General features: G+C 42.8%; 1 protein-coding gene across 3 annotated transcripts in view; it reads left to right on the forward strand.

Moving 5' to 3' along the window:
- Positions 1 to 19,572: 19,572 nt before the first annotated feature.
- Positions 19,573 to 22,364, forward strand: part of pip5k1ba (phosphatidylinositol-4-phosphate 5-kinase, type I, beta a) — a gene marked incomplete at its 3' end in the record, with an annotated part of 36,068 nt that continues 33,276 nt past the window's right edge. For all 3 annotated transcript variants that reach the window (XM_083657917.1, XM_083657916.1, XM_083657918.1), the window contains exons 1-2: positions 19,573 to 19,750; positions 22,136 to 22,266. In XM_083657917.1, the coding sequence (XP_083514043.1) occupies positions 19,679 to 19,750; positions 22,136 to 22,266 (203 nt within the window). In that variant the 5' untranslated portion in view covers positions 19,573 to 19,678. The remainder of the gene's footprint in view (positions 19,751 to 22,135; positions 22,267 to 22,364) is intronic.

Below are 22,364 nucleotides of genomic sequence, written 5' to 3' on the forward strand. Positions count from 1 at the left end.
CTGTAAATTCCCAAAATCCCCATACAAAAATCCCATTGACTTTTACCATGGATGTATTAAAAGAACTGGATAGGGGACGTGCCACGCCCACCCATGCATTCGGACGGAGGTTGCTCACGCTCACTGGCGCATGAAGCCATCATGGGGCGTTATTTCGAGTCACTCAGGTTACGCAAAAACCACGCCCTGTGCCCGCCTACGCAGCAGTCAAGCGCCGGGATTGGCCAGGAGCAAGTCTTTTGTCTTCATTTGACAGCTGGAATCTCCCACACCACAACCACTGCACGGCACGCAGCCCAGCGGTTTCATGAACCAACTGAATTGCTCTTGATAGCGGACATTGCAATGAATTATTAGTGTATTAACGCTAATGAAAACGTAACACACAAGCTTTTCAAACAAACATTTCCCACACACCACAAACACTGTAAGCTGACGCTGCCAGATGGAAGTTTTTTTTTTTTTTCGTTTATTTGTCAGGGACAATGCAAGAATCATTGTAACAAGTTACAAGAACATGAAACATATGCGATGCATATAGGATATCTAGCCAAGGCTAATTTGCAATCCCTGTCCCTGGGTAGGCTTTTCTAATAAAAAACATAATCTAAACAAAGTGCAAACATAAAAATTGTGACACGATCATACAAAATTTACAGTAGAATTATGCTACTACATCATACAAGATTTACAGTAGAATTACACAACTACATCAGTGATCAATGGTCGCAGGTTTGATTTTGCTTCAGCCAGTTTAGCTTCACATTACGTTATTACGTCGAGAGAATTCTCTTTTGATCTCACGAGGTTATCCATCTTGCAAGCAAGGTTACAAACGGTGCCCAGCCCAGCCCAGCGATTTTATTAACCAAATTTCTCTTGATAGCGGACATTGAAAATAAATTACTGTAATAATGCCAATGTAAACGTAACACAAGCTTTTAACACACAATCGATTTTTAAACATTTATTTCAAAACATCATTGTAAAATTCAGGTCTTTAGCCAAAGCTTCAATAACAGAGCTCAGCTGACAGTTTAACCTGCAAATGAAAAATATAAAAAATATCAAATTAAAAATACAATAGGCTACAGCACATAGGCCTAGCAACCCCCCCCCCCCCCCCCTTCCTTCCCCAGGCCAGCCGTTTGTTCCAGGCCAGTAAAGTCCCAACAATCTACAAAAACATGCAATAATATAAAATCATAGCTAAAAAGTTAAATCATACACAATAAATAAAACCAAACGTAAAGGGTTAGCCTTCCCAATGGCCAGCAGCATCTGTTATTCTGGCCTCATAATAAGCACTGAGGCGGGTGGTCAGAAAGTCAAACAACATTAAAATACATTGTATGCTTTGGTGCGATGTAGGATTTTGGCTTTCAATATCCTCGTTGCAGCCTCGCTTGGTGTTGTTGCTTCTCACAGGAATGTGTCCCTGTAACAGAGAGCCCAACATGAGCATGAGCGCCTGGCCAATCCCGGCGCTTGACTGCTGCGTAGGCGGGCACAGGGCGTGGTTTTTGCGTAACCTATGTGCGATTCGAAATAACGCCATCATGCGGGGTTTTACTTCCTGATTACTTCCTGACCATGCGGCCCAAGGCGAAGTGCGCATGTGTGCCATGACGTGTTCCATGACGTCTTCCACCCATGGATTGTATTACAAGAAGAAAATACACCCGTATACGGCTCTTAGTGGCTTCTGAAGAAAAAATGCCCCATAAAAAATTAGTTAATAATTAAAAGAGTCATTTTATAGCCTACTTTGAGTGACACCCGGAAAAAAAATTCCCCTGGGTTTAACAGCTGCCGGGGTCCCCATGCAAGTGGATGGGCGGCATGGCGTCACGTGACTTGCAATACAGAGCTTCGCCACCATGTTCAAATGGCTTCACAGCCGAGCCCAGAGCGCTATTCCTGGGGGCTTGACTTTTACACATAGAAACCGGAAGTGCTATATGTTCTTCCGGGCTCATTCCTGTGAACGTGCCTAACATCCTCTTCTAAATAGCGACAGCAGTCGCCGTTTCCAACTTGTTGTATAAAATCCACTTTTATGTCTTTGACATCAAAAAGTCCTTGATGCAATACCATTCAGGAAGTGTGGGGGCCAATACGGACAGCGACGCGCGGTGTTTAGGGGAGATCCGGTACAAATGGAGCAAGGGGACGGAGCAAGCATGTCCTCGTATACTATCTTTGACATAACTCAGGAACACGATTTTTTTTCCATGTTACACTTCCTGGTAGCTCACTTCCTGTGAAATTTCAGCCTGCGGAGTCATCGCATGGCAGAGATATCGCCCAAAACGTCACATTTTCGTGCCATTTTCAAACGTGAGTAAAATATGGGGAAACTGTGTATTTTTCTATTAACGTGTTGGAATTTATTTATTGAATGCTGCTAACGCTATTCATCTGTTAGGCCTATATCGTAGACTACAGCTCAGTGATTGTTTCATGTGTAATTTTAGCTTAGCCTTTGTGTTAGCTTAGCTTTCATACAGGGAGATGCGTGGGGGATGAATCGAGCACTTTTCGTGCGTTCCTTTATCGCAAAATAACTGGGATGTGGAGGCTAAATGACGGCACATCCGTTTTGTTAGCGTTCCATTTGCAGAAAACTTGAGCTGGGAAGTTCACTGTTCACTGGTCAGATCCACTCGCTATCCAGGCTAGCTAACCAGTGTTAGCAATACAAGTTGATAACAAAGCATCTCGCGACATTTTGCGCAATCAAACACTGCAGTCTCATCTCCACAGATAGATGTTATGCAGTGCTGTGTGTACAGCTGATTTAATGATACACAAACAAGACAGAAGTGCTAATAAACAACATTTACTACGATTATAACTACTGTTGTTGCGCGGCGCAGCCATCTTGGATTTTTTAGGTCGGGCTGCTGCTGAGGCTCCTTTGAACCTAGGATTACCAGTTCCCAGTTATAAAGGAATGCACGATTTGCTCCTATTGCCTTATCGTGCATTCCTTTATAACTGGGGACTGGTAATCTTACGACTTCAAAGGTCATGAGCTGGGCGGGGACGTCATCAGAGCTGGTATGTCCCATTTCAAACTCGTAGGAGTCTCAGCAGCCCCAACCTCAAAAATCCAAGATGGCTGCGCCGCGCAACAACAGTAGTAGTATAATCGTAGTAATGTTGTTTAGCACTTCTGTTTTGTTTGTGTCTCATTACATCAGCTGTACACACAGCACTGCCTAACATCTATCTGTGTGGACATGAGGCTGCAGTGTTTGTATGCGCAAATTGCCGCAAAATGCCATGTTGTCAATTTTATTGCTAACAATGGCTAACAATGGCTAGCGACTGGATCTGACCAATGAACAGTGAACTTCCCAGCTCAAGTTTTCTGCAAATGGAACGCTAACAAAACGGATGTGATGTCATTTAGCCTCCACATCCCAGTTATTTTGCGATAAAGGAACGCACCATGTACTATGCATTTATCTGGCGTTGTGCTTGCAGGACCATGCCTCGCATAAGGAAGAGGACCACGGATAGAGGGCAAAGAGATGCACTTTATGAGAAGGCGTGCAAGGCTGTCTTGGTGGATGGCATGTCCATTCGGGGGGCTGCAAAAGCCAATGGCGTCAACAATGTTACACTGCTTCGCTGGGTCCGATTGAAGAGGGAGGACGCCTTAGCACCCTGTGGCTACACTCAACCAAACAATAAGGTCTTCAGCCAAGATCAAGAACTCAGCTTGATGGGATATCTCATCAGAGCTGCAGACATTTTTTTTGGTGTGGGTCCTCAAGAGGTGAGGTTTTCAAAGTGGGGCCTGGGGACCCCCAAGGGTCCTTAGGGAAAAGGGGGTTCGTTTGTTATCACTAGGCCTAGCCTAATTTAATCCATAACCTAAGTAGGCTAGCCACACATATCCTGCCTAATGGCATAATATAGCTATTATATTAACATCCCACTTAAGGCTATTTTATGGGTTTCATAGCACTTTCTGGTCTAAAATCCCTACCCAATTTGGAGGACCCTGGGACATCATCTTACCAAATTTGTGTCAGTTTAGGGGTCCTAGACCTACTAGCAGTAAATTCAGCACAGGCTAGCCTCCTACCTACATGAAATGTTTGAGCTGATGTAGAATGACAGTTATGATCATATGTCTAGTCTCTCTGCTAGGCTGTCTCTCTAATTAGGCCAGGCCTACAGATAGGCTAGTCATGTTTTTTTTATTAGATATTATTTTGTCCAGAATTCCATATTAGGATTTAAACAAATTACATTAAACATTTAATATACAACATAGGATACAGTTTATTAAAAAGTGTATTACACATTTCATTAGCGTTCTACAATACAATTTAACAGTTGGTTAAAAATCATTAATAAATGACTCTTTTACCATCCTCAGGTACGTCGGCTTGCCTACCTGCTGGCCAGGCAGCACATCATTAATAAATGACTATTTTACCATCCTCAGGTACGTCGGCTTGCCTACCTGCTGGCCAGGCAGCACATCATTAATAAATGACTCTTTTACCATCCTCAGGTACGTCGGCTTGCCTACCTGCTGGCCAGGCAGCACAACTGCAAATACCCAGAGTCCTGGGATGTTCAACAAAAGGCAGGCAAGGACTGGTTTGCCAGCTTTAGGGACAGGAGCAAGACCCTCGCCATCCGCCCACCTCAGACGACGAGCCTCGCTAGAGCCGCAAGTTTCAACCCCACCAATGTGGGAAAGTTCTTCACTAATCTTTCCTCTATTGTCGAGCGATACCACCTGCAGGCCAAAGACATCTGGAACATGGATGAGACCGGCATTAAGACTGTCCAGGTCCCCGACAGAGTCATCGCGTGCCGTGGGAGAAAGCAGGTCGGAGCGATGGCCTCAGCTGAGAGAGGCACACTGGTAACGCTGGCATTGGCAGTTAATGCACAAGGCAGTTACATTCCACCTCACTTCATCTTTCCTACGAAGAACTACCATGAGCACTTTGTGCGTGATGGGCCTGTCGGGTGCATTGGTACTGCCAATGGCTCAGGCTGGATGCAAGAGGCAGACTTTCTGATTTTCCTCAAGCACTTCGTTAGCCATGCTAAACCATCTCCTGCATCCAAGGTGCTGCTTCTGCTGGACAATCACGCCTCTCACCTGTCTCTGGATGGCATTGAATATTGCAGGGAAAATGGTGTGGTTTTGCTGTCTTTTCCTCCTCACTGCTCCCACAGGCTCCAGCCACTGGACCGCAGCGTGTATGGCCCCCTGAAACGCTACATACACGCAGCCACGGATCGCTGGATGATGAGCCACCCTGCCGAGACGATGACCATCTACGATCTTCCATCCATTGTGACCACTGCACTTCCATCTGCAACAACACCATCTAACATCATGGCAGGCTTCAGATGCACTGGGATCTACCCGTGTAACCCAGACATCTTCAGCGACAACCATTTCTTGCCTGCATATGTCACAGATCGCCCTGATCCAGCGATGCTGGAGGAGCCTACTCCACCTGTCCATGATCCAGCTGCAGCTCTGGACTCAGTTCCAGCATCCAGTGGGTAGGGCTGCATCCAATCTCTTTTCACTGAAAATGAAATGCATAAATGAGCATTGCCACTAAACTTGTATTGCAACGTACGTCTGTCAATATAATCACAATATCTTTTGCATATCGTTCAGCCCTACCAGTGGCCAACCTCTCCAGGGCCCCTCCCCAGCATCACGTGGATCATCATCAGCATCAGCTCACACCTCCACACGCTGCCCACCAGTGCCTGTCAATGCCCCAGCATCCAGTGGGTAGGGCTGCATCCAATCTTTTTTCACTGAAAATGAAATGCAAATATTAGTATTCCTAGTAGCCTAACAATGTCTGTCAATATAATCGCAATATATTTCTTGCATATTGTGCAGCGCTACCAGTGGCCCACCTGTCCACGAGCCCGCTCCAGCACTGCAATCCTCCTCCACTGATGAGACTTCTGAGGACTTCAGTCCCGAAGCGTCCGAGGCCGGACCGAGGAACGCCGATCGAAAGCCAACAAGGCAACGGTCAACAGCCGTCCTCAGCGACACTCCTTCCAAGCGAGCCCTGGAGGAGAGAACAGGGACGAATGATCACATGATGATCCACGCAGGAGATGAACAATTTCTTTGCTCAGTCTGTGGTCAAAGAGGTGATAGCGAATCATACTTGAAAAGACACATGTTAGTCCACACAGGAGAGAGAGAAAATATTTGCTCAGTTTGTGGGGACGGTTTTCATGATAAAGGAGGCTTGAAAAGACACATGATAGTCCACACAGGAGAGAGAGAAAATATTTGCTCAGTTTGTGGGTACGGTTTTCATGATAAAGGAGGCTTGAAAAGACACATGCTAGTCCACACAAGAGAGAGAACATTTCTTTGCTCAGTCTGTAGTAAAGGTTTTCGTGATAAATCACACTTAAAGAGACACATGATAGTCCACCTAAGAGAGGAGCAGTTTAATTGCTCAGTTTGTGGTAATCGTTTTCATGATAAAGGAAACTTGAAGAGCCACATGATGATCCACACAGGAGATAAACAATTTCTTTGTTCAGTCTGTGGTCAAAGAGGTGGTAGCGAATCATACTTGAAAAGACACATGTTAGTCCACACAGGAGAGAGAGAAAATATTTGCTCAGTTTGTGGGAACAGTTTTCGTGATAAAGGAGGCTTGACAAGACACATGATAGTCCACACAAGAGAGAAACAATTTCTTTGCTCAGTCTGTAGTAAAGGTTTTCGTGATAAATCACACTTGAAGAGACACATGATAATCCACACAGGAGAGAAAAAATGTAAGTGCTCAGTCTGTGGTAAAGGTTTTGGTCAAAAAGGATCCTTGAAGAAACACATGATAATCCACACAAGAGCATAAACAATGATTTGCTCAGTCTGTGGTAAAGGCTTTGGTGATAAAGGAAACTTTAAGAGAGACATGGTAATCCACACAGGAGAGAAACAATGTAATTGCTCAACCATGAATTTATGACAATGAATGAAATAAAGAAATATGAATTATGAAATATAGCCCCCTTATTGCACGGCTCAGGAGCCACATGCGACTCGTTAAGCTTTGATTGGCGGCTCGCAGCACACTTCATTTAACAGGAAAACCTTCACTGAGTGAATCAAAGTGAAAAGAATGCATCAGTTTTGTCTCAGTAATGCTGCAGGCTAGAGAGGAAGACAGGAGAGCTGTGGTTCTCAACATGGAAGTCTGGGGAGGACGGGACCACCCGGGCTCCTAGGGGGGGGGGGGTTGGGGGTCTCTTCAAATTGGTGACTTTAGCATTATTTACTTACTTAATAATTAATATTTTGATCATACTGTGATGTAGCTATAATACAGATATGGAATTCTGGACAAAATCATAATATGCAACAATCACTTTTATGACTTGAAACGTAAATGTTGAAATGTTTTATTTTTATTTTCAGAAAACGGTTCAAAATGCATGAGTTCACATTTGTGAAGATTATCCTGCTGAACACAATTACCACTCCCATAATCTTTTGTTAACCACAGACCTTATTTTATGCATTTAAGTGAAATCTCCATTCTAAAACCCCATAGACTTTTCCCCTGAAGATCCAACATGTCCGGGACTTCCGCCTTCCGACTACAAAAATACGCCATCCCTGCGGTGCTCTTATGACCGTGTGCAAACTAAGTGAAGTCGTGTGAATTAATTGGACAAGTTTGGCAGGTCTGCATGTGCCTCTTTAACATTGAGCACCTGCCCCTGTTGTAAAGGTCTCTCCACTGCCCTGCTTGATAAAGGTTGAGAACCACTGCGTGTGATGAGAAGAGTGCAACCCCTCAGAAGGCCAGCAGATGGCTGTCTTGCTTCACTTTTCACTGTGGAGAAAAATGCCCAAAGTTCAGCAGAGCCTTCATTTATGTAAACCTCACCGCTTTAATTTAAACTTATTCAATTATTCTATTCACAAAAGACCTTGAGTTATCTCTCCAATCATGCCTTTTCTTAATCCTATTTTCATAAATCCTTTTATTTTCATATTATTTTGTGTGTGTGTGCGCGTAATTGCGCGCCCGCACGTGCATGCGCATGTGTTGTTGGGCACACTCACAATCAAAATAAACAAATAGGTTTTAAATGTATAAATGACATCGATCACATTGCAAATGTTAATTAAATTTCAAAGCGGTGGTGAGTCTCTTTTTTTATGCACGGCAGGCGTCAGTCTGGGAACTCCCCCCATCATGTGTCTGTCCAGCTCTCCTCCCTCTCCTCATCTCTATATCCTTCAGCAGTCTGTGCTTCGCACCTCCTCTGGGCATTTGTGAAGCACATCCAGGACACCGGAGGCTTTAACTACACATGGCACAGGCACTCCTGAACTCTACAGGTCTGATTGTGGTTTCTAGACTTTTCAGATCTAGGCCTTTCTGAGCAGCTTGCTGGAGCACACTGCAGAAAGGGACTTGAGTCTTGGTCCATCAAAGGCGAATCGAGGAGGACCACAGGCGATGAGGGTGAGCCGAGTGCTACGACTGTCCGTGTTACTGGTGAGTCTCTGCCTGGCCCACGGCACCACACCGCCTGGTAAGGAGCAGGGTCAGGTGCCCATGTCTCAGCTGAAGATGCTGTCGCTGGGGCTGCTTCACCTGCTGCAGGGGGTGGAGGAGCACGCCGGACGTCTGGCCAGGCAGGGAGGGCAGGTGGCAGCAGAGGTGGAGGGGGCCTCCAACAGTCTGGAGAATCTGCATAAGCAGGGCTTACAAGCAGGCAGAACGCACAGGCAGGTGAGGAACGTTTCACACTCGTCATTGTTTTGAAAAAAAATTCTGAGGACGCATGATTGACTAAGCAGAAAGTTTTGTTTGTTTGTATTTACACTATCAGAAATCTCATGGTGCAAAATTTGCCATGTTTTTACTAACCCACAACGTACTTCAACCTAATTTTGATTTTTGACAATTGCTAAGATGACCCTGACACAACATTGTCAGTAGCTTTAAATATGAGGATTGGAGTAAATTAAACGGAGAAATTGGAATTTCATGAAGATTAATTCAGTTCAATGAAATGTGAAATTCCAAGTTGTTTGTTCTTACTACATCTGACATTATACGGCATGTATTATTATCATGATATCATAAGTAAAAATGATAAAAGGGCCTTTCAAGTGGTATGCAGATCATGTAATCGGAACCCATACATTCTGATTGAATGCATTTCATTTGTTGGATTTGATTTGTCTTTGATTTATAATATTTAGCAAGTCACATTAGCCTCTCTTAGGAATGCCGTATCATGGAATGGAATGGGTGCAAGTCCAGGACCAGATCCAACTCCAGGAACTGACCACATGTGATGTTCCCCAGGCGAGGAAGGAGCTGCAGGTGCTGAGTGCCAGGGGGGAGCGTGTGCAGAGGGCGGTGCAGGATGTGCAGAGGGGGCTGGGGGAACTGCAGGGCGAGCAGGGGGTCCTTGACCTCCGCATGAGCCACATCCTCCAGAGCGTGAGCAGGCTGAAGGAGCCGGTGTCCGCAGGGCAGACTCAGCTCAACATGAGTCTGATGAAGGTGAGCAAAAAACAGAGATAGACTTATATATAGCTCAGTAAAACATGCCAAGGTGTTGCTTATAAATAAGGCCATGTTCACATTACAGGCAAATCTGATTTGCTGCTGAAGTCATTAATCATCATTATCTTAATTGATTTCCCAAATCTGATTTGGGAGTGTGTCCGCACTGCCACACATCTGATTTGGGCAAGTGTTCAAGTCGGATCTGTGTGTGTCCAGAGGTCCTGTGGTTTGGGACAAGTGACACAAATCAGACTTGGAGCGTCCAGACTCATAAAACCAATCTGGATAGAATCATTAATAGGCCACTAAAGTTCACAAATCAGATTTGGCCTCCTAGTTTGAACATGGCCTAAATGACAAACTGTTTGTGGCCTCAATTGAGCTTTTTCACAGCAGCCAGAACATTAATGAGTGTTTCCAACTTGCAGTGTTCCAGTGCTGGGGCCCTCATTCATGTTTTTGCTTGCACCTGTGTTACTTCAGTGCTGGGGCCCTCATTCATGTTTTTGCTTGCACCTGTGTTACTTCAGTGCTGGGGCCCTCATTCATGTTTTTGCTTACACCTGTGTTACTTCAGTGCTGGGGCCCTCATTCATGTTTTTGCTTTACACCTGTGTTACTTCCTGCCTTTTAGACACAAAATGGCTGCTGTGAAAGAGGCGCATTTGATGTCACTTGACAGATACAGTCTCTGTTCCTTGGTATCTTTGACAGGTTATTGTGGACAAGCAGGCTAGACGGCTGGCCAACCTGGTGTCAGAGGTTACAGCCCGAGACAGGATGATCGACAGACGACTGCAGCATATTGAACACCTGGAAAGACAGGTATGTTGTTTTCAGGTTTGATGATCACTTTATCTTCTGATTAGGCTATAGACGGTTTTAACTTGACAACAAAAACATTCTAAATTGAACCCCCGCTCACTTCCTGTTGCAGTGTTTGCTATGGACATAAAAGAAAAAAAAACATTCAAGTGCAGGACTGACCATTCCGTGAAAACCTTAACCGTCTATACAGCTGAGCGGCGAAAACAAAACTAACGATGTTGAGTGAATATTTCTGCAGTTTGCCGAATGCTGAGAAAAAGGAAGCGCTGTGGGGTTGCGCTCTGGTGAAAACCGTCTATAGGTTGATAATTGAAGAGTTTTATAAAATACCCTTTCCAATCATTTTAATACTATAGGCGACCTTGGGTTTTATGAAAGGCGCTATATAAATTAAAGTTATTATTATTATTATTACCCATAACAATAAGGATTGTTGTTATGGGTAGCCTATAGTATTAAAATGATTGCTGGCATCAACGTGAAACTATCAACAGTTATTATAGGCCATTATTATTCAAATGCAGCTTGTTATGCAACAATTGAATGACATATATATATATATATATATATATATATATTTTTTTTTTTTTTTTTTTTTAATTGATGTTCTTCATTTTATTCAACAATTTGGTATTTTTAATGTTATTCGTATTAATTAGTTTTTTGAATGAGTGAATGTGCTAAATGCAAGCACACACTTAAAATGAATACACACACACGCACACACACACACACACACACACACACACACACACACACACACACACAGGCAGTCCTTCACATATCCCTAAGGCAGACAATCATGTATTTACACATGAACATACAACACATTTGTCTTCTGAAGTTCCTCTTCGTTATATTCCATGTCTGTTGTATGCTGTCACTGCTGTTACAACAGCCCAATTTCCCCATGGGTGTCATTACAGTTTCAGTTGACCTTATCTGATGTTCTCTCTCACAGTAACAGGAACCTATCTTTGCCTATTGTGCTTATATTTACTGTAATAACTGGCCCTGCCTTACTCCCATTCAAATGGTGAAATGACCATAAAATACACCTTAGTCAAACCATATTCCAGTATGATTATTGTATCTATTTGAACCATATTACCAGTATACTATCAAGCCTTGTAGCCTACATTAGCACAATGGGTTTCTATGGCAAAACAGCAATACATTTACATTTTTTGGAGGAACTTTCTTTCTACTGTGTTTCAGGTCTTTGGTATTGGAGGGGGAAAGCTTCCTCCCAGGGCAGAGGGCAGATTCTGACTCCGCTGTCTGTGAAGAGTGCAGCTGTATCAATACTCTGGACTCCAAACACGTCCACCTATAGCTGCAGTGGCTTTGTGATGTTGACAGAGTCATGTGACCAACCTGATATACTCTCACACTCATAAAAGGATGTGTCATATTCAACAAACGTGAATGTAGTTTAGAACAAGACGCACGTGTTAAGTGTTCAACAAAACCTGTCAATAAAGATGTATTTTGTCATTAGATCGGTGTTGTTATTAACACAAGCTGTGTTGATAATGTGAGTTAAAGGGACCCAAAGATACAAATCACAAAATGTTTTCTGTTGTTCATCTTACAGCCTAATATTTGCGAGAGCGCTGCGAGTCATGTGTCCGTGTTGTGGCTCTGTCTCTGACAATGTTGTGGTTGATGGTGTTGAAAAGCCTTGTGAAGAAATTCCACCCAAATAAACACAAGCTGCTGCTGCTAGGCAACAGCTGGAGAAAATTATCTTCCTGTCAAATAAACATTCAGACTATTAGTGAGTGTGATTGATACCTCACCTGGAAATACACAACTAGGCTAGATTTATTAGGAATTTAGACAATTACTACAATATAATATATGAAATCATCTGTAATTTGGAAACTAAAAATTGACTTATATTCATTGAATTATTCATATATGAAGCATTATTATGCTATTAGAATGCCTCAGGGTCAGGACCCCTAGTGGGGTCGTGAGATGGTTTTTGGCAGAGATGATAAATGTAGACTGCTCACTTGTTGGCGGAGGCAGACAACCACGATGCTGTATTTCTAGTTCCTCAAGTTTAGCTTTTTTTCCTGTGAAATAGTTTGAATAATTGTCAGCCTCCAGCTCTCCTCTGATCATCACATTGTAACAACCTGAAAAGGGGAAATCATTGTTTGGTGGAACTGTTCAGTGTTCACCACTCTGCATGAAGCATCACCTGGAGTCACCACTCTGCATGAAGCATCACCTGGAGTCACCACTCTGCATGAAGCATCACCTGGAGTCACCACTCTGCATGAAGCATCACCTGGAGTCACCACTCTACATGAAGCATCACCTGGAGTCTCCACTCTGCATGAAGCACCACCTGGAGTCTCCACTCTGCATGAAGCAACACCTGGAGTCACCACTCTGCATGAAGCATCACCTGGAGTCTCCACTCTGCATGAAGCATCACCTGGAGTCACCACTCTGCATGAAGCATCACCTGGAGTCTCCACTCTGCATGAAGCAACACCTGGAGTCACCACTCTGCATGAAGCAACACCTGGAGTCTCCACTCTGCATGAAGCATCACCTGGAGTCACCACTCTGCATGAAGCATTACCTGGAGTCACCACTCTGCATGAAGCAACACCTGGAGTCACCACTCTGCATGAAGCATCACCTGGAGTCACCACTCTGCATGAAGCATCACCTGGAGTCACCACTCTGCATGAAGCATCACCTGGAGTCACCACTCTGCATGAAGCATCATTCACCTGGAGTCACCACTCTGCATGAAGCATCACCTGGAGTCACCACTCTGCATGAAGCATCACCTGGAGTCTCCACTCTGCATGAAGCATCACCTGGAGTCTCCACTCTGCATGAAGCATCACCTGGAGTCACCACTCTGCATGAAGCAACACCTGGAGTCACCACTCTGCATGAAGCATCACCTGGAGTCACCACTCTGCATGAAGCAACACCTGGAGTCTCCACTCTGCATGAAGCAACACCTGGAGTCACCACTCTGCATGAAGCAACACCTGGAGTCACCACTCTGCATGAAGCATCACCTGGAGTCACCACTCTGCATGAAGCATCACCTGGAGTCACCACTCTGCATGAAGCAACACCTGGAGTCACCACTCTGCATGAAGCATCACCTGGGCTCACCACTCTGCATGAAGCATCACCTGGAGTCACCACTCTGCATGAAGCATCACCTGGAGTCACCACTCTGCATGAAGCAACACCTGGAGGCACCACTCTGCATGAAGCATCACCTGGAGTCACCACTCTGCATGAAGCATCACCTGGGCTCACCAGCCAATGGGCCTATTGGTTGAGAGTCGCCACCTATCACGAGTGCCAATGGACTGAAGATGATGTCCTCCTCAAACTCAAAGCAGCGGGTGTGCTTCCTGGCAGCTGTCTTCCAGCCAAATGTGTCAAAGGTTGTGTGGACGTGTGAGGAGCATGTGAGGAGCGAGGCGCTACAGTATCTGATGTCTTCAGTCTGTCCCCTCTCTGCTGTTCCCAAACAAACCTCCCACAGCTCCAACTCTGGCCCACTTCAGGCCAGACATAGCAGGTAGAAAGGCTATAAAAAGGCCCCTTTCCCTTCCAGACTGACAGAAGTCTCCACTTCAGTAGCATACATACACCAAACGCCCCTGTTTTATTCCTATATACTGAAGGGTGTGTGTGTGTGTGTGTGTGTGTGTGTGTGTGTGTGTGGCAGCCTATATCCTGAAGCCTACTGCCTTCATTACTGTATTGAAAATGTGCAAATGTCATTGTATCTATTTACATATTTTTCATAATGCTTTGACAACATTTGTTTCTAGCCAATGTATTTGAATAGAGCACGGGAGAGGGAGAGAGAGAGAGACTGGGTGTAAACCAGGCTCAGTGGTAGGCTGAGAGAAAGAGAGAGAGCTGAGGAGGAGGAACAATCACTGAGTGTAAATCTTTAGCCGACCTACCCGAAAAGAAAAAAAAACATTTTAAATATTCCTTTGTTTTGGCCACTAATTTTTAAGTAGGCTATTTGTCTATCTAGGGATCCCTCATCTCCTGTTTACTTTGATGTGAGACATTAATCGCCTCACACTGAGGCAACAAAGAAAGATAGTTAATTGTTTTTGTAGTGAGAGATAAACCTGTCACTTACAACAGCAACAACAGCTCAGGCATAATCGATGTGCAACAATGTCGGCACGCGTTAACCAAACAGCCCACAGGTAGGCAGAGAGAGAGAGAGGGGGAGAGAGAGACAGAGAGAGAGAGAGGGAGAGAGAGACACAGAGAGAGAGGGAGAGATATACACACACAGAGAGGGAGAGAGAGAGACACACACAGAGAGAGAGAGAGGGAGGGAGAGGGCGAGAGAGAGAGAGAGACAGAGAGAGAGAGAGAGAGAGAGAGACAGACAGACAGACAGAGAGAGGGAGAGACAGAGAGAGGGAGAGAGAGAGACACACACACACACACACACACAGAGAGAGAGAGAGAGAGAGAGAGAGAGAGACACACACACACACACACACACACACAGAGAGAGAGAGAGAGAGAGAGAGAGAGAGAGAGAGAGAGAGAGAGAGAGAGAGAGAGAGAGAGAGAGAGAGAGAGAGAGAGAGGGGAAGTGGTGAAGATGCTTACGCTAGACAGATGATTGGCTGCACTCACCACGCAGCCAGACAGCTGGTTTATCCACCTGTCACTGACCTTCACTCGCCCACGACGATGTCCGATTAAAGGTAAGACTCTACATCTTCTACTTTTGATCTTAGCAGCACGTTATAAAACCCCTTTGAACTTTCCTCTCTTCTCGTCTCCACTCTGTCCTGGATAACAGCGCCATCTGCCGTCTCATGATGCGGCGACAAAAACGCTTAGAATACTTGGGATGGGTGATGATATGTATTAGCTAAATGAATTGTTCGACATCTCTGTGTTTGAAACTTTTAGACGTAGCTGGTGAAGAAGAACTGTAGACAGAGGGAGCCAGGCCGGTCACGTCAGGTCAGGTCAGGATGAGGACTTGATGCTTGATCACAATAGGAAATCACCTACTTCCTCTCTGTCACAGAAAGCAGAGGATGTCACCGTTTAAACGCACGCGAAACAGCCACGGTTTCTGTTAATGATTCATGTACAGTCAGTGCCTGTAGAGTAGAGTAGACACTAGATATCATTCCAAATAGCCTACAAGAACAAACCCTGATGATATAATATTAATAGTAACTTCATAGAACATTTCTCAAAACAATGTTATTTATGCTTTACAAAAGATCCAACCTATTCATATTCCCATGATGTGAGTCGTGACACATGCATTTCTACCCACCTACAGCTCATTGGCTGTTTTAGTCATTTGATTGTAATCAGCTGTTGATTACAATCAGCTGTTGTCCAGAGCCACTGTTGTCCTACCAATTGATGGCCATGTCATGATGTAACAGAATACTATGAATATACAGATAAGAATAAGAATACAAATAGAAATGAACAACACAATTCATTAGACGCAATCATGATTATTTTATTTTATTTTATTTTATTTTATTTTATTTTATTTTATTTTATTTGGTCTGCCATCATGATGTAACAGAATACTATGAATACAGCTAAGAATAAGAATACAAAAAGACACAACAAATGAACAACACAATTCATTAGAAGCAATCATGATTTTTATATTTTATTTTATTTTATTTTATTTTATTTTATTTTATTTTATTTTATTTTATTTATATTATTGTTGTCTGCCTTCCTTGACTTTTGTGTAGCTTCCTCCTCCTTTCCCACAATCCTCCATGTGTCTTGTTTGCTCTGGTGATCCAGGTCTTCATTTGCATAATTTCTCCTCTCCTCCCTCATCCACTGCTAATGTAAACACACACACACACACACACACACACGCATGCACACGCACACATGCACACGCACACGCACGCACACACACACACACACACACACACACACACACACACACACACAGGCTTAGTTTTGTAAGTCCATGCATGTTCCTTATGGATAGGAATGCTGATATTTGAGCAGCATGGGGCTCTGGTGCATTATGGGAACAAGCAGCAGCTTCTCTTGACCCATATAACATCTTTGTAGCTCTGCAGTGCCTGTTCATCACACCAGACCACATCCTGAGACATGCAGCATCGTGCTGCTGAAGCACTTTGATCAGCATGTTGCAGTCATATTGAGGCATATTGACAACTTGGAGCAAAATGACATTGTACAAGGACAGCGCAGAGAGATAGTTATGAACATGTTATGGATAGGGATGTCCGATATTATCGGCCTACCGATATTATCGGCCGATATTAACATAAAAAATCGATATCGGAAAATATCGGTATCGGTTTTCATGCCGATATTATTATTATTATTATTTATTTATTTTCAAATACAGGGGGAGGCTCACTGAGAGCAATGCTCTCTTTTTCAGGAGTGCCCTGTTCACATTCACACACACATTCATACCTGGAAGCTGACCAGTACAACCACAGTCTGATCTGTTGGCCACTGAGCAGCTCCACTGGAGCGGTTGGGGTTAAGGGCCTTGCTCAAGGGCACCTCAGTGGTGGTAATGAGGGAGGGGCAAGCGCTGCCTTTTCACTTTCCCCACCCAGATTTATCCTGCTGGTCCCGGGGATTGAACCGACGACCTTCTGGTCACAAGCTCGCTTCTCTAACACTTACAACTTTAACACAACATGCATATTATATATTAAACTCTTCAGCTACATTAAGCTACATTATGTAACTTGTTACGTGAAATTTTGGTGGAAAAAAGGGCCGCTTATATCGGTATCGGTTGATATCGGTTGATATCGGTATCGGAAATTAAGAGTTGGACATTATCGGATATCGGATATCGGTAAAAAAGCCAATATCGAACATCCCTAGTTATGGATGGAAGAATATTTGGGGCTAATGTGTCTCTGTATCATCATTTTACTTTCCAAATTCAGATTTCCAGTACAGGACCGTAATAATCATGACAATCAAGAGCAATACAGCCTTTTGTTTCCCTCAAGAGTCAAGATACATAAGTAATTACATACTTGAATGAATGGTTGTATAAATAAATTGACAAGACTTGACTTGAGTTGACTTGACTTGAATGTTTTTCTGCATTCCTTCTCTCAACACACACATTCCTCAACAGGCTTGTTGTTGTTGTTGTTGTTGTTGTTGTTGTTGTTGTTGTTGTTGTTGTTGTTGTTGTTGTTGTTGTTGTTGTTGTTGTTGCTGCTGCCTCTTTCTGCTTTTTGCTGAGCTGATATTACTTAATGTGAGTGAGAGAACATTGAGTCGTTGATATTACTTAATGTGAGTGAGAGAACATTGAGTCGTTGATATTACTTAATGTGAGTGAGAGAACATTGAGTCGTTGATATTACTTAATGTGAGTGAGAGAACATTGAGTCGTTGATATTACTTAATGTGAGTGAGAGAACATTGAGTCGTTGATATTACTTAATGTGAGTGAGAGAACATTGAGTCGTTGATATTACTTAATGTGAGTGAGAGAACATTGAGTCGTTGATATTACTTAATGTGAGTGAGAGAACATTGAGTCGTTGATATTACTTAATGTGAGTGAGAGAACATTGAGTCGTTGATATTACTTAATGTGAGTGAGAGAACATTGAGTCGTTGATATTACTTAATGTGAGTGAGAGAACATTGAGTCGTTGATATTACTTAATGTGAGTGAGAGAACATTGAGTCGTTGATATTACTTAATGTGAGTGAGAGAACATTGAGTCGTTGATATTACTTAATGTGAGTGAGAGAACATTGAGTCGTTGATATTACTTAATGTGAGTGAGAGAACATTGAGTCGTTGATATTACTTAATGTGAGTGAGAGAACATTGAGTCGTTGATATTACTTAATGTGAGTGAGAGAACATTGAGTCGTTGATATTACTTAATGTGAGTGAGAGAACATTGAGTCGTTGATATTACTTAATGTGAGTGAGAGAACATTGAGTCGTTGATATTACTTAATGTGAGTGAGAGAACATTGAGTCGTTGATATTACTTAATGTGAGTGAGAGAACATTGAGTCGTTGATATTACTTAATGTGAGTGAGAGAACATTGAGTCGTTGATATTACTTAATGTGAGTGAGAGAACATTGAGTCGTTGATATTACTTAATGTGAGTGAGAGAACATTGAGTCGTTGATATTACTTAATGTGAGTGAGAGAACATTGAGTCGTTGATATTACTTAATGTGAGTGAGAGAACATTGAGTCGTTGATATTACTTAATGTGAGTGAGAGAACATTGAGTCGTTGATATTACTTAATGTGAGTGAGAGAACATTGAGTCGTTGATATTACTTAATGTGAGTGAGAGAACATTGAGTCGTTGATATTACTTAATGTGAGTGAGAGAACATTGAGTCGTTGATATTACTTAATGTGAGTGAGAGAACATTGAGTCGTTGATATTACTTAATGTGAGTGAGAGAACATTGAGTCGTTGATATTACTTAATGTGAGTGAGAGAACATTGAGTCGTTGATATTACTTAATGTGAGTGAGAGAACATTGAGTCGTTGATATCACTTAATGTGAGTGAGAGAACATTGAGTCGTTGATATTACTTAATGTGAGTGAGAGAACATTGAGTCGTTGATATTACTTAATGTGAGTGAGAGAACATTGAGTCGTTGATATTACTTAATGTGAGTGAGAGAACATTGAGTCGTTGATATTACTTAATGTGAGTGAGAGAACATTGAGTCGTTGAGGAATGTTCTGAACGGGGGAGATTTGCTGTGTAAAGGTTTTCTCAAGCCCTCTTAATTGGGATCAAGGGTTGTTGCACTGAGGCTCCCTCAGCCACCTCAGGGCCCTCAGAACACAGCAGAGCCACAAAGGTATGCATGTTTTCAAACCTGAGGACTGAACATTGCTATACAAGACACAGACACATATGGACTAAGTGTGGGGAAATGCCACTACACTGCAAATGTAAAATAGAATGATAGACTTAAGAGTGGACCTTTTGGGCTTCTGATTGTAGATGTTATAGTCTACATGTCTGAGCTATTTCTTGTAGTTGTGCAGTTGAGTTTTCACACCTGACTCTGCTTCTCTCTATAGGAGCTGTGTGACTGGGATCTATTCAAGGGAAATCACTGCATTCACTGTTCATCATCGGGGGACCGTCACCAGTGGCTCACCTGCCTACCTCACGGTTTCAGGAAGGACCTCCAAACTTCCCCCTGATCAACTTCTCTCTGTCCAAAAGATGTCAACCACAACCGCCGACCGTGCAGGAGGAGGAAGCAAAACCTCGAAAGGCTCAAAGGACCACAAAAAGGTAAAGATGGTGTCATTATCATCATTATTACCCCCTTTTTTGTATGAAACATTAAGCATAAGATGTCCACCGTTTTGGGAAAATAGTTACATCTACTCCACAAAATGTTTGCTGATGTAAAAAATAATAATATTCAAGACTGTTCTAAACAAAATATTACAAATGATGAGAATGCAATTACTTCTTAAAATATTGAGTAGTGATATTCAGGCAACTTTTTTTTATTTACTTTGAATGAAAACCATTCATTACTTCTTATGGTCAAACTGAGCTTGATACTGGTTGTTTACTGTGACACCATAGAACTTTTTACATGCTTTTCCCTTCATGAGATATTTCAATCAATGCTTTTTTGGGGGGAAACCACACATTTGCAAAATGGGTGATTTCAGGAATGAAGAGAGAATGCTTATTTTCTCATTGATTGTCATGCATTTTTGACATTATTCTGTGGGGGTTTAAAAGGTTTTGGTGGCGCAAGGGTCATGAAATGAAATGCCCTCTTTAGAAAAAAGCAAGAAACTAAATTCAAATGAGAAATTGATAAAATGCCATAAATGGGCGACATGTTTCTTGTGGCTGCAGTGTTATATAACGGTATGTAACAGTATAGTGTTATGTAACAGGATGTAACAGTATGTAACAGTGTTATGTAACAGGATGTAACAGTATGTAACAGTGTTATGTAACAGTGCTCTTTGGTGATGAAGGGAGCAGAGCGGCGAACAATGCGATTAGATAGATTAGCTTCAGCGTCTGGCTTATATAGAGCTTTCACTGCAATTCAGTTTAACTCAGGAAAATTCCCAGACTTACAATTCCCATATTTATTTATTTATTTATTTATTTATTTATTTATTTATTTATTTATTTATTTATTTATTTATTTATTTATTTATTCTAAGGAACAGTTGACCCAAAAATTTAAATTCTGTCATCATCTACTCACCCTCATGCCAGTTGAAACAAAGGTGAAGTTTGGAACACACAGAGGAGGTTGCAAGACAGGATTTTCATTTTTGGGTGAACTGTTCCTTTAAGGCTGCACCAAGGAAAGTGGCACCTTTGACTACATCTTTAGTATTAAGTACTTGTTTTGGTATCTTACAATTCAAACACATCTGTTCTAGGCATCAGCAGAAGAGAGATCTTCACTATAGTTGCCAAACATTACCACACATTCTCGTATTCATCCAGCGACACCTTCCAATACTGCGATACTGTTTTAAGCCCAAAATGTCTTAAATAACACTCGGGGAAAAACAAGCCCAAACCTTTTAGACCACAGTGCTTTTTTCCCCATCGCCCCCCCAAACACCACCTAGCTAGCCACTACCGAATCCTGACTCTCTAGCACCTTCCTATCCCTATGGCCCCTTTTCCACCCCCCAAACACCACCCATATCACCCTAGCTACTAATCCTACCCACCCCTCAAATCCTGACTCTCTACCACCTTCCTATCCTGAGCTACAGCCATTTTTCTACTAAACTCACTAAACGTCTGTCTGTCTGTCTGTCTGTCTGTCTGTCTGTCTGTCTGTCTGTCTGTCTGTCTGTCTGCCTGCCTGCCTGCCTGCCTGCCTGTCTGTCTGTCTGTCTGTCTGTCTGTCTGTCTGTCCTGACTTTTCCATCTCATGACCCCGGTGTTGCATTAAAAAGCAGCAGAAAGTCTGCTACACCTCAAACTGCCTCACAAACAATAGACAGGCTCACGTTTCAGGCATGATGCTGTGACTATTGTGATTTGCATAGTGACGTATGCAACTTTGATGCAAACACCCAAGAAGAATAACACTGCTCACAAAGTGAGAATGAGTCGTGACTCATCACTGCTGCATTGATACTGTAGGACCTTTATTTGGTCCATTTCTGTGATGAATGATGTGACAGTGCTGATCCAGTATCTGTAGTTAGTTGTGTCTGGTTCTGGTTCCAGTCAGAGTTTGTAAACAAGAGAGTAGTTTAGCTTTCTCGCAACCAGAAGGTTTGCACTGGGAATCACCAGATCGCAAGTGTCCCTTTCTTTATGAAGGCTTTTACTCCAAAAAGATCTATCTTTGTAGAAACAGTTGGCAGAATTTCACTATTCAGTATTTAAAAATTTTTTTTTACAGGGACTGGTGCTAACTATTTAATTATCCTGAAACGGTTGTTTATTATTGAGTGCGGTCTTCAACATTTAAACTTGCGTAATAATATAAAAACGAGAGAGAAAAATAATCTTTTTCTACCTTTTTATCTTGATTTGTGTGGTTGTCTACTTGTTACTTTCACCAGACCGTGTCACAAATAAAGAACATTTATCCCCATAAACGTCAGATTTCTGGATGCAGCTTGAATAGGTTCACATGTGAGTCCTTGATGTTTTGTTTGCTGGTTGTAGCCCACAGCAGCTGCCCTGAAAGGTGCCATCCAGCTGGGCATTGGTTATGCTGTGGGCAACCTCAGCTCCAAACCTGACAGAGACGTGCTCATGCAGGACTTCTCCATGGTGGAGAGTGTCTTCCTACCCAGGTACACACTGCTGTACACACTGCTTTACACACTGCTTTACACACTGCTTTACACACTGCTTTACACACTGCTGTACACACTGCTTTACACACTGCTTT

The sequence above is a fragment of the Poromitra crassiceps genome, assembly GCF_964638095.1.
Source record: "Poromitra crassiceps genome assembly, chromosome: 21".
NCBI lineage: Eukaryota > Metazoa > Chordata > Actinopteri > Beryciformes > Melamphaidae > Poromitra > Poromitra crassiceps.